Source organism: Balaenoptera acutorostrata, chromosome 18, assembly GCF_949987535.1.
Source record: "Balaenoptera acutorostrata chromosome 18, mBalAcu1.1, whole genome shotgun sequence".
NCBI classification, from domain to species: Eukaryota; Metazoa; Chordata; class Mammalia; order Artiodactyla; family Balaenopteridae; genus Balaenoptera; species Balaenoptera acutorostrata.
The window spans coordinates 69,496,706-69,514,062 of NC_080081.1; the positions used below are offsets into that span (position 1 = coordinate 69,496,706).

The 17,357-nt window shown below is 39.6% G+C and overlaps 2 protein-coding genes across 7 annotated transcripts in view; one reads left to right on the forward strand and one right to left on the reverse strand.

The window, feature by feature from the left end:
* The window catches only part of NBEA (neurobeachin), a 631,767-nt gene that overhangs the window by 191,211 nt on the left and 423,199 nt on the right, over positions 1-17,357 (reverse strand). For all 6 annotated transcript variants that reach the window (XM_057532889.1, XM_057532888.1, XM_057532885.1 and 3 more), the window contains one exon: positions 14,435-14,571. In XM_057532889.1, the coding sequence (XP_057388872.1) occupies positions 14,435-14,571 (137 nt within the window). The remainder of the gene's footprint in view (positions 1-14,434; positions 14,572-17,357) is intronic.
* MAB21L1 (mab-21 like 1) lies at positions 10,267-12,783 on the forward strand. Its single transcript, XM_007193622.2, has one exon. The coding sequence runs from the start codon at positions 10,743-10,745 to the stop codon at positions 11,820-11,822; it is 1,080 nt and encodes a 359-aa protein (XP_007193684.1). The 5' UTR covers positions 10,267-10,742; the 3' UTR covers positions 11,823-12,783.

Sequence of the window (17,357 nt, forward strand, 5' to 3'; positions counted from 1 at the left end):
CTGTGTAGTATATGGATCATAATATAATAACAAATTTCTACAGCACAAATTAACAGCTTAAAACAAAAGCTCAAGTTTGAAAACAGAGAAAACTATCATCAGTAAACAACTACCCCCTAAATCATTTTGGAATAATCCATAGAATTTTAAAGAAATAATTTACCATTTATTTGGAACAGGCTGGGCCTATACACATAGCAGGAGAACAGAGGCTTTACCACGCAGCTGAAGAGAAGGAAAAAAAAAATTTTTCCCTCAAAATTTCACCAGCCTATTTTCTCGCCCAAACAATCTGGATAATTTTCTCAATAATTCACACTACTTGAGTTATATTCAGCGTTCAAATACACACTCTAGTGCGGTTGTGAAGTATATCTTTCCTAGACTTTCTGATTTAAGAAGATTATAGCATTCAATGGTAAAGCAATATAAATTATACAAAAATTGGAAACATTTTTTTAAAAAGTCAGTGTAATTTGATATTGTTCTGATTTTTTCTTTTTAAAGATACAGATATTGAAACTACCACAGCTGATAATTTTATTCTGACATGAGTTTAAAAGGTTAAGTTACTATCTGAAGAAAGGTAATCTGGTTGCCTTTCACGGCAGCCTGGAAGCTCCGCAATCTGCATAGAGAGGGGCATTTGTCATCATTAGCTGAGCTGTGACAGCTGGCACCCAGGGTGTCCCAGAATCAAGGAGTAGCAGAGACACTCTTGGTTTAGGTTGCCATTAAGTGCAGTAGGTTTCTTGAGGATCAAGTATATTTTATGAAAAGCTTTGTGATCTAACTAACAACAGTGAACATATTTGGATTTTCCATAACATGGATAATACAATGATAGCACATAATTAGCAGGTTGCCTCTAGACAACAAGATGCCAGTTTACAGTATGAATAAATATCTACTGCCTGCCACTTAGAGAAGGAGAATTGTTTTCAGCACCCAAATAGCTCCAGCAGAGTGTTTTTTTTTTTCCAAGGCTGCATTAGGGTGATCAATTGATTAAGTACATTTAAGGAAACAGACTGAAGATAGAAAGGATAGTTCTCAGATATATTTTAAATTTGGTTGTAAACAATGCATAATGTCTCAGGAGTGAACTCAAGTACACACGCTCAATATAGTACACATCCTTTTGATAACATGAATATGAAAATTAAAATCATTTGCACAGATGCAATCCGCCAACTGTTGGAGGTGTATGTAGTTGATAATATGTATTTAAAAATATTCCTCGGCAAAAGTTTAAAATCAGAATCTTTTTACCAAATGAGTGCTACCCACCATGGATCTGAAACAGCAGTGGTTAATATATCTAGAAAATAATTTTTCAAATTTTAACATTTTTATGTATACTGCAAAACTATATAAAGCAAAAGAAACTTTAAATTAAGAAACAGGCTGATCAGATCTTTGAAAAATAAGAAGACTACAATCCCTTTAAAAAATCATCAATGCTTGGAAACATAATCAATAACAATAGGTTTTATATTATTATGTAAACTAGTTTTCCACAAATAAAACTAATTTTTGTGTTAATGTAAAATCTATGCAAATACATGCAGTCATTTATCAGGAAAGCTGACAAGCATTCCATATTGGAGGGGGAAATGAAACTGCCTCAAGAATAGAGGCAATTAATTATTTCTGTATTTTTTCTTCTTCTGTCTTGAGGCACAAAAGTTATCCATCCAGTTAAAACAGCAAATGAAATAAAGAGATTTTTTTTTATTTAAACACATATGGCTTTTGCCTGCAATACTGATCACCACAAGGTCTACAGATGCCCGTGGCTAAATTGTACACTGGCAGATGCACACAGGGGAAAACTGTGCTAATGCAGCGTGGAGAGCAAAACAAATGAAGAACTGAATATGCTAGTAAAAGGGGAAAAAACAACAACAAAAAACAAAAAAAAAAACCCAAACCAAAAAACCCCACACTTTTCCCCCCGGTGAGTTATGCAATTTGCTTATCAGATACAGGTTTACGTTGCAAAAAATTTAACCTTGGCCTGTTGCAAAAAAAGTGAAAACAGTTTTAAGTAAGTGAAGGCGTTTTTATGTATACGCATGCATATGATGTATGTGAGTGACTGAGCAATATATTTTTACTTCTACGGACAGAATGACAAGTAATGTTTAAACTTCTCAATTTTGCAATTAAAAGCTCATGACATTCAAAACTGCCATAGTATATATGACTGGATAAATACTGTTGGAACTTCCAGTTATTACTACTTTAAAAATCCATTTAGCTGCAATCTCTTAAGGTATTATTGAAAACTGTAAGGGTTATTACAGAACAATCTGGCAGATGTGATATTAAATCCTGGTGGCGACAAGAATCCTATATTTAGTGGCTGTTTCCTTTTAACAGGTTAACATAAAAAATGTATAGAGGCCAATTCAATCTTTTACTATCTGAAACACTGTGTGTGTGTGTGTGTGTGTGTGTGTGTGTGTGTGTGTGTGTGTATACATACAGCCTGCATGCACAGGCTATTTTGCAAACCATAAAAAGAGTGTACTTCCTAAAAATGGTTTAAGATTATTAAGAAAACAATAACTTCTTTCTTAATAGGCCTGTAAGCATGCATAACATTAAAATTCCTATTATAATTGCCAAATAAAAATATAAAACAGAAAGCATTTAAATAATTTTGTATTTTTATATCTTGGAGGAAGAAAAGAGAAGACTAGTTGTACTATGCCAAGTTGTAAAAAGGCAAAATACTTGAAAGGGCTTCATTATCAATGAGTATGTTTGCACTACTACAATTTAAGAATTCTTCGTTTGGAGTATTTATAACCATCTAAATTTAAATGACAATGTATATTTATACAAAATTAGGATTCGAAGCATATGTTCCCAGAATGTGTATATATTAATTAATATTAGCTCTAATAAACTCCTTGGCCTTGTCCCCCACCATTCAAAGGGAGGATTAATTTACTGAAAATGTAAAGTAAAATGTAACTTAAATACTGAGAGGAGATTTATTTCTCTAATGACATAAAGCTAGTAACATTACAAATATTGCTAACTTACATGAGGAACACCTGTTTCTTAATACGTATTTTGATGTGCAAACTGTAAACTATATTCCTAAATCTAATACATATATTCATGCGAGCACAACAAATATTACCAGTTCCTTTGAAAATGAATCCTTTACCAAGCATTTAATGTCACATATTGAAATGAAACAACTTTCATGTAAAATAAAAACTGTGAACCTATTGCTTCTACATCTGAAGTAGCATTTTACATTTTGCCTCTACTTTGGTGCTCTCTGATTAAAACTGGTCTTAAGTTAGAAGCATGACGAAATAATAAGTTCTAGGGGAATAACTAAAGGTGCTTATAGTCTAAAGTTTTTTGGATATAAAACTAAAACACCCACTTATAAATGAATCATAACATTTACAAATTAAAAAATAAAATAGGGGCATGAGGAAACTTTTTTTGTGTCCATGGAAATGTTCTATGTCCCAGATGTTACATGACTGTACACATTTGTCAGAATTCATAGACTGGAACATTCACATTGAAAAATCATAGACTAGATCAGTACTGTATGCAAAACATACATAATAAACCTGACTTTAATAATAAATAGATTTCACATAAAAATAAAATAATAAAGCTATACCTTTTTTTCCACTGAGTTCACAAGTTTTTTTCAGAGACACTATGTCTTACAAACTCTTTATGCTCTTCATGCTTTTAATTTGATCTAGATGCTTAGATAAAATAAACAAACACCTAGATTAAAAAGTTGTAACTTATTAGTACTTTTGACTTGACATTTTTGACAAATCATATGGGAAAATTGCGCTTTCAAGAAATAGTACACATAGGTACACTGAAATGTATATTATTAGAATCGTGAAAATAATCATACATAAGTAGAAATTAAATATTATTTAGGTGACCTATTCTCAGAAAATGTTTGTAATCTGTATCTATATGTAAAGTTATAAAGGAAATTCCTATTCATAAATAGATTTCCATCTTTTTCTACAAAGTATTTATTTTATCGCATATGATACATGTGATAAAGGTAATAGGTTTTTATTAGTATAATTATCCTTTTAAATTATTACTTACTCCAGTTACTGATCATTAAAAAAATAAATCCTAGCTTAGAGGAATTGCTTTGCTCATTAAAAAATAAGCTCTGAAACTGTAAATTAGGAATAGGAAATGTTACTTTAGACATGTAGTCACTGGAAGCTGATTATCTACATTCTGTACTCTAGTCTCAAGGTTATGTCGAATATTTTCAGTGGCTTAATCACATACAGTCTGGGATAGTAATGAGAGCTATGCAGTCCTGGATGACCCACTACAGATGTACAGATTAACAGACACTAATCACATCTGATTCCATTGTTTTCTCTAAGTGCAATAAAACTGTACCGTACTAAGAGTACTAAAGATGTAGTCATATACGCAAAAGTCTATAAATCCATGTTAGTAATGGGTTAAGGAATACCTAGTTTTCATATATTCATATAGAAAAGAATCACATGAGCCCATTTATCCTGTCACAATATGTCTATAATATCCAAATTAAAAACATAAGCTGAAATCTAGTAAAATGAATTTAAATTTTACAGATTATAAAGATAACAGTGACTTTCTAAAGGGTCAGTGGGGAATTGGAATACTGGAATCAATACTTCCTCCATGATACTCAACAAATGATTGATTGACCCCAATATCCTTAAATGTTTGGAAAGGGTTAGAGATCACGAATGATAGTGAACAATAAAAAAATCTTTTGGTTGACAACCTTGCCCCTCAAATTTGTTAGTTTACAGATGCAACTTAAAATATCCTGCACCGCTGTGTATACAAATGAAGTGAGGAAAGAGAGACAATTATCTAAATAACCCAGGCTTTAAATTTCTTTTTTCTACCAAGAGAAAGGTTTTGGCCAGAGTTATCCAGAATCACCTCAAATCTGAAAATCTAGCAGTGGTGATAATTCTTGTAAAGTACCCTTCCAACTTCCATTTTTAATCTCAAAGTTACTTTCTTTTCAACATTTATTAATACCAATAACAAATTTACTAAGCAACACTGTAGGAAAAAAAAAGTACTCCCTACTGCCAACGTGACTATATTATCATATACTAGGGGGATGAGGAAAACCGAGGCAACAGTCTTGAACATTCAAGTGAAGAATTAAGAAAATAATTTTTAAAACTTAACCACGATTATCAGGATGCTCTGATAAAAGAAATAAAATAGGGTTTAAATTGTGCAAACAGTGACCTCAATTCTCTGCTCTACTTTGTCATAAACCTGATATTAAAATATGAAATAATTATTTTAAGAACTCATTGAAACTTTTGAAGCTTTCAAGCTATTTTGTTTTAAGTGTTCTTATACAAGGAGTCACAACAGGAAGAAAGGTATAGATGCCATCAAGTTAGATTACCAGAAAAACTCCCTCTATTTTACTTTATTTAATGTGACACATAAAGAAAACCCTGCACAAATATCTGTCTTTAATTTCTCTAGTGTAAAAAAAGAAATATATTGTGTCTGGCAGAATGAAACAGATGAAATAGACGGGGGCAGAAATCAGATGCGTACAATGAGCCTTCAAAGCCACTCCAGCAGTAGGGATAAATAATTTAATAAACTCAACTTCATATTCTTTTTATCTCCCCAGTGTAACAAGCACATATTAAAAAAATAAAACTTTAAATTCATGAATACCTGTGACTAGAATAGTAGCCAGCAGATAATGAAAAAACACAAAACAATATTTATGTGAGCATTTAACATGTGTGTGCATACATATCCTCTAACTAACAGATACATTTTTCCAGATGAAAGGTCACAATTGCTTAAATTTATGAACAGGCAATTCACATTTAAATTAGTTTTTTTAAAACACAGAAACCTTGCATTCCTACATTTCTCAACATAATAGAGTTTTTCTTTAACCTAATGAGGTGCCTATTTGCACATTACTTTTTGTGTCCCATATAAGTTATGTAGGTTTACAGAAGGGAGGGATAAGTTACCTAGGAATTAGAACCTCAGGAAAAATTATTTTGCCATTGTTATTTTGAATGCTTGAAAGTGTTAAGGATCACAATATTTAATTATTTTATATGCATTAATAGTCCTAAAATTTATGATAATGGTGTGCTTGTGACTTTCTCCAATTTTTTTCATAATTGCACATTTTAAATCAAGGCTGCCCAATCCCACTAATGGGCATATACTCTGAGGAAACCATAATTCAAAAAGAGACATGTACCACAGTTTTCATTGCAGCACTATTTACAATAGCCAGGACATGGAAGCAACCTAAATGTCCATTGACAGATGAATGGATAAAGAAGATGTGGCACATATATACAATGGAATATTACTCAGCCATAAAAGGAAACAAAATTGAGTTATTTGTAGTGAGGTGGATGGGCCTAGAGTCTGCCATACAGAGTGAAGTCAGAAAGAGAAAAACAAATACCGTATGTTAATGCATATATATGGAATCTAAAAAAAAAAAAAAATGGTACTGATGAACCTAGTGGCAGGGCAGGAATAAAGACGCAGACATAGAGAATGGACCTGAGGACAAGGGTTGGGGGGAAGGGGAAGCTGGGGCGAAGTGATAGTGGCACTGACATATATACACTACCAAATGTAAAATAGATAGTGGGAAGCAGCCGCATAGCACAGGGAGATCAGCTCGGTGCTTTGTGATCACCTAGAGGGGTGGGATAGGGATGGTGGGAGGGAGCCTCAAGAGGGAGGGGATGTGGGGATGTATGATATGGGGATGTATGTATGCATATGACTGATTCACTTTGTTGTGTGATAGAGGCTAGGGCAGTATTGTGAAGCAGTTATACTCCAGGAAAGATATATTTAAAAAAATAAATCAAGGCTGCCTAATAAACTAAGTGAATGAAATGGAAAAGTCAAGTCGGTTAGACCTTAAAATCCCAAATACCATTCGAATGTAAGCATCTCAAACTGTCATTAAATCCTGAGATTCTTGGGGTTTTTTTCTTCAATTAGGTCAGTTTTCTTCAATTATCATTCTATTATTAGCTCATGTCAAAGATGTCTGAACAGCATACCAATGAAAACAATTAAGCATTTATATCCTAAAGCATGGGACACATGCAAGCTTTCATTCCAGTACTAACCACTATGATTATATTTATAGTTAAAAAAAATAATATGAGACTGGTGTCATTAGAGTTGTTTTATGAACTCTTCACAGAAGTAAATAAATCGATTTTAAGCTATCTCCATGTATTACACAATCATATAAAATAACTAGTTCAATAGGTCAAATGATTTTTTAAAAAAATTACTATAAAATAGTTAAATAAGTTGCTCCCACAAAACAAGTCTATCTCCAAAGCCTAGATGAAAATCAGCAGAACTACACAAAAATGTACTGTATATTCTCCATAGGTCATTTCAAAAAAAAAAAAAATTAAGGGATAGAAAGCACACTCAGAATAGTTTAATTTTCCCTTCAACAATGAGAAGCGCCTGACATCGCTGAAAGGATCAGCTACAGAAGGCAATTCGTTTCACGTGTTCAGTGTAATAGAAAATCACTGTGTTGCAGCAGCAAGCACTACTTGCGCGGAAGTATTATTCTAGGGCAGCCAGTTCACCCACAGTGATAAGGACGGGTGCCTGAATCCTATGTTATGTAAATCACTGTCAGCTCCCTGCGTAAAGGGTGCTGAAGGAAGCAGCTCAGAAAACACAGTCCCAGTGTCCTTGAAACCGAATGACTTCACTTCCCGGGAACACTCTGGGACTAACGAGTTTCTTAGTCCTTTTCTCACCATCCATTTTCTTCTTCAAAGTGCAAATCGTTAGTGAAAAGGCCCTGGTTACACCAATTAGTTTGCACGAAGTGCTCTGGCGTTTAGCTTTGCTTTAACCCAATTAAGCCGCACAGTGAGCCTCGAAGATGCGCCACCTGCGCGCCTGGCTCCAGCGCGGCTGTCCGGCGCCCCTCGCGCCCTTCCAGTTAGACCCACCCGGACGGCCGCGCCACGGTCCCCCGAACGGCCCTGGGGCCTCTGCGTCCCAGGCTGCCTCCCCTCCTCGACAATCGGGGGCACCTGAAGGTGGCCCAAGAAATCGAGGGGCCAGGTCTCTACCAAGCCACTCTGACCTGAACCCAAGGAAGAGCGCGCGGGGCGCAGGGGCCCGCGGCCGGCCACCAGAAAGCGCGGGCTCGGCCGCGACCACACGTGGGCCCGGGCGGCGGCCGGGCAGGGGGCCGCGAGGGCAGAGAACCTGGCCTGGAGCGGACGTGGAGAAACCTGGGACACTAAGTAAGGTTTTAAAACAACCCATACGCACGCACACACACCAAAGCCTGCCTATGGGACATGGAGCAGAGAGAGGAAAGAAGGATGGGCCGGGAGTGTAGAGCAGCGGGAGAGAGGGGACCAGTGGGAAGCGCGCAGGACCTGCACTGGGTGGGGACAGAGGTGGCTTTTCCCCGGAGATCACGGCACATCTTCGCCTTCTTGGCCGCAGGTTCTCCGGCTCTGATCTGCCTCCTTTTCCAACTGCCAAAAGGTAGCAATGCGTTCACCCGCATCGCCGGCAAAGTGGGGAGGGGCTGGCGGGTGCGCCCAATCCCTGCTCCTAAGGAAATGGAAGGCTCTTGGGGAACAGAGTAGGTGGATGCCGTGAGCCCCGAATCTAATGTACTATTTTAAGCTAAATCGAAATCTCCCACTCTTGGATAACAAGAAAGTATGATGCTGTACCTGTGCAAAGAAGAAGAAAAAAAAAAAATCAAAAGCTTGAGTAAAAAGAGGGAGCCCTGAACAAAATCTTGTTACAAGTGGCTCTGAAAGAAAGTGCCTACAAACCTGTTCCAGGAATTATAGGATTTTGCTGGAAATATTCTTAATTTGAAAGAGATGGCATCTAAATTAAAGGTAGGGAATTAAAAATCTGCCTAGGTTTAAAAACAACTACAGAATCCCTAAGTAGTATTTCTTCCATTTCCTGTACATTAAGGACACAGTTGGTACCACCAGGAAAAAAAAAAATGTTCTATATAAATCCATTTCTCCCCTCCTTTTTCAAGGTTCCCAAATTTAGAAATATTGATTTCTTTCAAAGTTTTCAAAAATGATATTTAAATTTAAAACCCCGATGACTGCAAAATTAATTTTCTTTAAAAATCTTAACCATTTCCCTTAATCAAGTCACATGAAATAGTATAAAATTAGAAGTCTACTGTCAGGTGACCACTAAGGACCCTTAGGAGAGGAGATATATCCTTAATTATGCATCTGTAAACAAGACAGAAACCCCAAACCTACAAAATTTCAGGATAGGTATCTGCCAGTAGGTTAGATGATCTCTCCTGAATTTTCACGTATTAAAATACAGCTCATTAGGAACTCACATTAAAATAACCTCTGAATCACAGAGATAGTTTATTTCACAAATATTTCTGCCAATGCGTACAAAACTTAGTGTCCTGGTTATGATGTTGGGCAAAGTACAAAGAGGACTGCGGATGGGGGGAGGGGTGTACTAAACGTTTTTGAAACATCCTAACTTAAACTGAGGTAGACAATATCTAACAGCAATAATTTTCAGATTCCTTTCAACAACTGCAAATGAGAAAAAACACAGGTAAAACACCGTATAACATTAAAAAAAAATCATTCTAACATAGAACATCCAGAAAATTGTACAGGTATTAGTCCATCTAAAGCCAACTTGCATATACATGAAAGAGCAAACTCCCACTCTGCATTCAAAAAGACCTCGAGGATTAACAGGCGTTAATTATCTTACTCTAAATGCAAGTTAGTGACTTTTGTTTCAGAAAACCCCATCTAGTTCACCAATTGATGGATGACCCTTAGTACACCTGTATTTGCATTTCCTCAGTAAAAAGACAAGCAGGGTTTTCAAGCACAGAAGAGAACCACTTTGCCAAGTCTTTTCAAAACGTCAATATGCTTCAATTAATACCAAAGCTGAGAGATTCCTCTTGATTTCCAAAACTGTCTAGGTGGCCTGGGTGGTTTTCTGCCCGGCAGCAGCCTCCTACCTTTAGTTTGTGTGCCTATATCCATGAGGGGGGATTAATTAGCCGGGTTGGAGCTGACGGAGGCTGTGGTGACGAGCCCAGTGGCGATTGGCCGCCAGCCTGCCTGGCCCTGCCTTTATAATTTCCACACGAGTGCATCTGGGCTCTTAGACAAACCAACCGCAGCTTCTTCTGACATATACACACGCACACGCACCCCCGACACACACTCAGCACACTTTTCCTCCATCTGACTAACAGTCCTGCACACACCATGATTACAGGAAAGCGTAAATAAATACGGAAAGGGTTGATTATTTTGACTACTGGAAGAGCTTTGCTGGGTCTCAGCGCAACTTTTGTTTTTATTACTGAGAAGGTGATCTCTCCATGCGTTTCTCTCACACAAGGATTCTTTAAAAGAGGAAGAGAGAGAGGGGGGAGACCAACCTTTCACTTTAAGACCGGCTGGCCTCAAAGATAAAAGGAAGGGGAAAGCGGCGCTAGGAATCCACCACTGCAGCACTTCGGAAAGACGTTTCTGATACATTTCTGAGCGCGGCGGCCCGTTTCTCCACCGAAGTTGGCTCCAGCTCTAGCAGCCGCATTGGATCCCACAGCTTATTGCGAGACTCCGGTGTACAATCCGGATCTCTGCCCCAACATGATCGCGGCCCAGGCCAAGCTGGTCTACCACCTGAATAAATACTACAACGAAAAATGCCAAGCCAGGAAAGCTGCCATTGCCAAAACTATCCGGGAAGTCTGCAAAGTAGTTTCCGACGTCCTGAAGGAGGTGGAAGTGCAGGAGCCCCGGTTCATCAGCTCTCTCAACGAGATGGACAATCGCTACGAGGGCCTCGAGGTCATCTCCCCCACCGAATTTGAAGTGGTGCTTTACCTTAACCAAATGGGGGTGTTCAACTTTGTGGACGACGGCTCGCTGCCCGGCTGCGCGGTGTTGAAGTTGAGCGACGGGCGCAAGAGGAGCATGTCCCTCTGGGTGGAATTCATTACCGCCTCCGGCTACCTCTCGGCGCGCAAAATCCGGTCGCGGTTTCAGACGCTGGTGGCTCAAGCGGTAGACAAATGTAGCTACAGGGATGTGGTAAAGATGGTGGCAGACACCAGCGAAGTGAAACTGAGAATCCGAGATAGGTACGTGGTGCAGATCACCCCGGCTTTTAAATGCACTGGGATCTGGCCCAGGAGTGCTGCCCACTGGCCACTTCCCCACATCCCCTGGCCGGGACCCAACCGGGTGGCGGAGGTCAAGGCGGAAGGGTTCAATCTCCTGTCCAAGGAGTGCCACTCCCTGGCCGGCAAGCAGAGCTCGGCCGAGAGCGACGCCTGGGTGCTGCAGTTCGCGGAGGCAGAGAACAGACTGCAGATGGGGGGCTGCAGGAAGAAATGCCTCTCCATCCTCAAAACCTTACGGGACCGTCACCTTGAACTGCCAGGCCAGCCCCTGAACAATTACCACATGAAGACTCTGGTTTCCTATGAGTGTGAAAAGCATCCCCGGGAGTCGGACTGGGACGAGTCTTGCCTGGGTGACCGGCTTAACGGGATTTTGCTGCAACTTATCTCCTGCCTGCAGTGCCGGCGGTGTCCTCACTACTTCCTACCGAACTTAGATCTGTTTCAAGGCAAACCTCACTCGGCTCTCGAGAACGCTGCCAAACAAACGTGGCGACTGGCAAGAGAGATCCTGACCAACCCGAAAAGTTTGGAAAAACTTTAGAGGACAATTTAATCGAGAGCCGAAATGTGATTATACTATTCTTAAAGTTCTCATTAAGTGTAAACTTCCTGTTCGATTCCTATCTAATATTCCACTGGACAGTGCAAACAATCTCTTCCTTAAAAAGGAGTACTAACACAACGTTTAGGCATCATCTCACCCACCCCTCCAAGGGGAGGAAAAGAAGTAGGGAAAGCAGATGGAGAACACCTCAAACTCACAAGTATTAGAAGACTTCTTTACAAAGGATTTCATCTCTCCCTTGAAAAGTACACAGTAACACCCGGAAAACAGCCTGGCTGTAATGCAAGACCACAGTGAACACTGCTTAACCATCAAAGGATTATAGCAATCCTGGCGATTTAGGTGCATCTGGCTGTGAGTAAACACGATTTGGATATGCCATCTGAAGGAAAGTGTAATGTATATTTTAATTTGTAACAAATATTGTGATCTCACATTGTCTTTGAAAGTGTGGATGTTGGTGTTTTGTGATTTGGTGAACAGAAGTTAAATTGCCATTTTGGATACTTCCAGACATTTTCCACTAACAAAGATATAATTTAAAGGTAGATTTCCTCCTGGTACTTTTATCTGTCTTTGAAAGTGTCTGAACTTTAAAAAGTTTACATTTTGTTTCAAATATATTGCTTGTTCTATTTCTAACATTCCATAAATATACTTGAAATGTTATTTAAATATATTCAAAGAAATTTGAATTCAGCTTATATAATAACGCTTGAATATCTGAATTATATATTTGAAAAATGCACTTGAAATACACTGGATAATTACTCTTGTGATTTAGATTTTAATTTCTGTTGCTGGTTTTTATTTAATTAGAAGCTAATAAATGAAGTAAAATAAAAGTTGTTGTGTCTCACTTTAAATTGTTTTCCTGTCAAAAGATGTAATGCTTCACTTTGAAAATTGAACCCACTTGAATATTTTAAACCTTTTGAGAAACATGCTAATGAAATAATTAAAAATAAAACCTTAAAATATTGGAGAAAAGCTCTTTTTGTATAGCTACAGAATACAGTGATCTACTGTCAGTTTCTGACTTACTTATAAGACTAGTCCATTCTACAACAGACGCAATTCAAATCTACCTTTGAAAGCTTGCTCTTCTGGGTTAATATTTTTGTAGAATTTTTGATAATATAAGGATGAAATATGTCATGACAGTCAAGGTTGCTGAGTTAAAAATCAGACTAACTCAGAGGAAATGAACTTAACAAAATCCTAATAAAACTTTTAAAATTTGTATATGAAAACTACGCTAATGAAATGAAGATAATTTCTGACCTATTTTATGCCAAGCCTTGTTTTATGCAGTAAGGCTTCCACGGCAGAATGAATGAATCAGAAATCCAAAATTACTTTTTACTTCATAGGGCAAGCCAATGATAAAAGTATAAAGACAAATTTAAAATTATTTAAAATCACATGCACTACATTCAAACTCATTTTCAAAATGCCATTCTTTTGGAGCTAGAAGTTAAAGAAGTCCTGTGATTATCCCTCAGAGTATTTTAAGAGTCAACAAGTGCGGGAGGGGCTAATCACCTGTGGGCCTTAGGGTAGTTAGTTAACTCAGGTGGGGGTACATTTTAGACTTTCAATTGCTATTCTACAAATAGTGTTTTAGAATGCTTTACTTCTGTATATAAATTAAATATAAATAATAAGGTTCTGGATCTACGGGAGCATTTGTCTTTCGCTATTTTAGAACAATTGCCTCTGAAAAATACTTCAAAGGAAGATCTCTGTAAAATGATGCTTGATTATCTAGCATGACACTTATGTTCTTGAATTCTTAGCCTCAGGAAAAAAGTTTACAAATTGCACAATAACATAAAAGTTAAAACAACAACAAAATTGATTTCAGAAGAAATTGTAGAGGTATAGAGCTGTTGAATACTCAGGTTTTAAAATTTACAAAATAAGACATAATAAATATTTATGCATTTCAAATCATCTGAATATATATTGTCTGGCACTACACCCACAGAAGAATACAAACTTTAAACATCTGAGCGCCAGTATGTACTATGTATACACATTTTAAATGAAAGCTTCTCAGATAACTGATTTCTCTTCCTCTTAAAATCACATATAAAACCCATTCTTATTTCAGGAGATGAATACTGGATGTAATAACGGAGATGAATTTATAGCTAAATGTGCTCCGTAGTTTTCTTACAACCTTTTAATGAATTATTATTCATATTGCAATATACACTTTTGGAAATTAAAAGTGATCTTAGTAAGAAATGTCATGAGACCTTTCCCAGTCTTCCCAGAGAGCCTGAGATGCTGTACCCCAGGGACCTGGGAGCAATTGGCTTCACTACCAAATCTGCCCAAGTGCACACAAAGGCATTCATAGAGAGACCGTTAAAATGTGCATGCTCTGGTATACAGGATTTAAAGCTGTTAATACATTCTTCAATCCCATAAAATAGAGCATGTGTTATTTCATTCATTTTATTTTCTATAAGGATGAGAATGTGCTCCCTTCCCCCACTGTCATTCAAAACCAAGCAAAATTGAAAACCACTTCCTGCCACAAAGCCACCAGTGCTGTACACGGAATCACTCGAACTCACTTTCGTGTCGATCTTCTTGAAGGCAGGATCATCCTCATCCACCTCGAAGTAGATTTCTGTCGTGGTGATGGAAAGAGTCCCCTTGGCCACCACCACAGGAGCAATGAGCTGGGCAGGAGTGCTGAGAACCACTGGGCCTGAAAGAGAGGGTACGGGAGTCAGGCTGCGCCTCTGCGCCCCTCTCCCGCTCCCTCGCTCCCGCTCCCTCCCGGAAGGGTACCACAGGTTTTTAGTTTTAGAGATGCACTGAAAAAGCAGTGTCTAGATTATGCAGCAAGCTCCTTTCATGTGAGGTAAGTCTGCTTAGCTTTTACACATTACCTTATAACGAGACTAGAGACAAATAATTCTGTAAAAACTCAAAGAGATCAGAATATCGAATGTGACTTTCAGTAAGCGAGTCTGCAACCTCTGCTTAGAAATCCTACATGGTTAGTGAGGCGCTGACCTTAACCAGCTTAAAAGTGCAGAACGGACTCTCTTAAGGCCCCGATTCTCCACTGAGCATCAACGGCGTTCCGAGAGACGCGCTGGGCAGTCAGCGCCGTCCCCAAAGCCCAGCCCCGTCCCCTGGGCAGTAGCGTCCCCCCAGGATGGGCGGGAGGACGTGAAGGGGTATAGGGTCTAATATATAAATTCCACTGCGCTGACGGGTTTGCATCTTGCAGGCAGATTAATATCGACATCCTAAGGCGCACCGCACACCGATATACGCGCAAACACGGACATTAAATACATTTTTATGCAGAAAAGAAAGAAAACTGTAGCAGTGATTTTTCTCACCGAGCACAGGTCAAAACTAATGAAATTGTAAGACGCTTGAACAAAACGATTCTCAGAAAAGCATTTGAAAAGTGTTGTTTCTCAACTTGTGGGACGAGAGAGACTAAGCTTCAGTAAAAGAAATGTTTTAGAAAGTGTGCCTACTAAGGCGCTGACTTCGAATTCCCTCCGAGTTAAAGTCGAAAATTACAAATTTCACGTATTAGAATATTAATTCAAAGTGGGATTACCTAACTGCTCCTTTAAGGTTCTCCGAAGGGGGGGGCATTCTTCTCTACCCTCGACTTAAAGACTTAGAAATCAGAAAAAATGCATGTTTTTTTCTGTAGTAAGGGTGCATCATATTCCCTTCCATCCCCCCCCCCCCAAATGCAGACAAATGAGTCACAGTAACAGCAGGAGGAAAGCAATGAAAAGGCAGGCCCCCTGCGGTTGCCCAGGCCCAGCCCCGCCCCCCCACCCCCACCCCCCCGGCGGTGGCTCCTCGAGGGGAGACCGGCTCGCACCGCCACCGCCCCGGCCGCAGCGAGCAGGCCCGGCCCGGCCGCGCGGGGACGGCAGCGGAGTTCGCGCTTCCAGGGAGCAGCACACACCGAATCCACGACCGTCCTGCACAAAGCCGGGCGTTTCTGCCGCGGGAGGACCAGAGAGGAATCGGTCGGCTGCTGTCGCGCTTAAAGGGGTGGCTATGGAGCAAACTGTGTCAGTGTCAGCCCGCACCGCCGACCGTGACCGCCCGCCCGGGTCACGCTAACGCCAAGCCCCTGCTTTGACTTCACGGCTTTCTATCTCCGACGAGCCCGCACCAGGGGGCCCGGCCCCCGGGCGCGCGGACTCCCGGCCTGGGTCTCGGGCGGGTAGCTTCCGCCTGAGCCGAGCGGAGTCGGGGTCCACCTCGGCTCCATAAGGTTTTTCTTTCCAAAGGGCGAGGCGGTCGATCTAAAGCGCCACTTTAAAGGCTCATCAATCTTAATCTAGGTTGCTCAAGTAATTATGCCCGAATCTCTTGTACGATTACAAGTGGATTTGGGTTTCTATTCCCCAGGCCCTCCTTTGTGTTTATTGGAGGGTCTGTGCGCGCGCTCGGCGGCGCCTCCTGCCTCCGCGCCCCCTCCGAAGCCCCCAACGCTCGGGCCGGTTCGAACCGCTCCCTTAACCCTTAAGCCACCGGGACGCTCCTCTGGATGCCACTTTTCATATTTCCCTTCAGGAGAAATCCAGGAGGTGTACTCTTGATTGGAGTGAGGTGAGAAAGAAGGTGACCTGATTCACATCGGAAACAAAGTGCCTTCTTACACATCGTTGGGCCTTGATAAAACCTCAGAAAAGTCGTCATTCTAAACACAGAAAGCTAGTGATTTCTGGTTTAACAGAGATTTCTGGCATTTGGAGACGATGAGTGGTCAAAAACATTAAAAATGGCGAACTGCTGCGTTCTCTTAAAATATAATTTAACATATCCAATTAAATTGGAAAAAAATTAAAAAATCATGATGCACATTATCAAAACCATACCAACTAATTTATCGAGATATACAGTATTACGAATTTTAAGTCCACAATTCCATGAACTTTTAACGGGGAGCACATTTTCGCTACCTGTTTGCGTTTCTGAAAGGCGACCGCGTTTTCCTTTTGATTTTACTCCAATCTCATTCTATTGAATTGAGATTTTCTGGGGGTTTATAAAAGGGCTTCGAACCGGTCCTTCTTTAAGAAAGACACTCATGAAATATTCAGCCTTAATAGTGTGTCATTTTTACCCCTGTCCTTTGGAAATCTCCAATTACAACTTCCAATTCCATAGCATGTTTAAGGAGCGCTGGGTCTTTTTGTTGTAGCCTTCAGGGAGCAAACCAGCCGCAGAGAGAATAGAGTTAATCCACTACAGCAATACAGAGAGGGATTATGTTTTAATCCCCTTTGGGGGAGCCTCTGGATCCGATATTAAAATGTTTACATAAGGCACAATCACAAACCAGCAGATCTTCCATATGGAAGATCTCGTTATTTGAAAACCTTGGATCCCTTTCCAAATAAAAATAGTTTAGGAAGGGCAGCATGTCTAGATGTCAGAGAGATGGTGATCTGGGAGATTCTGTTCCAGACGATAACTAGGTACAAATTTAATCTCATAACT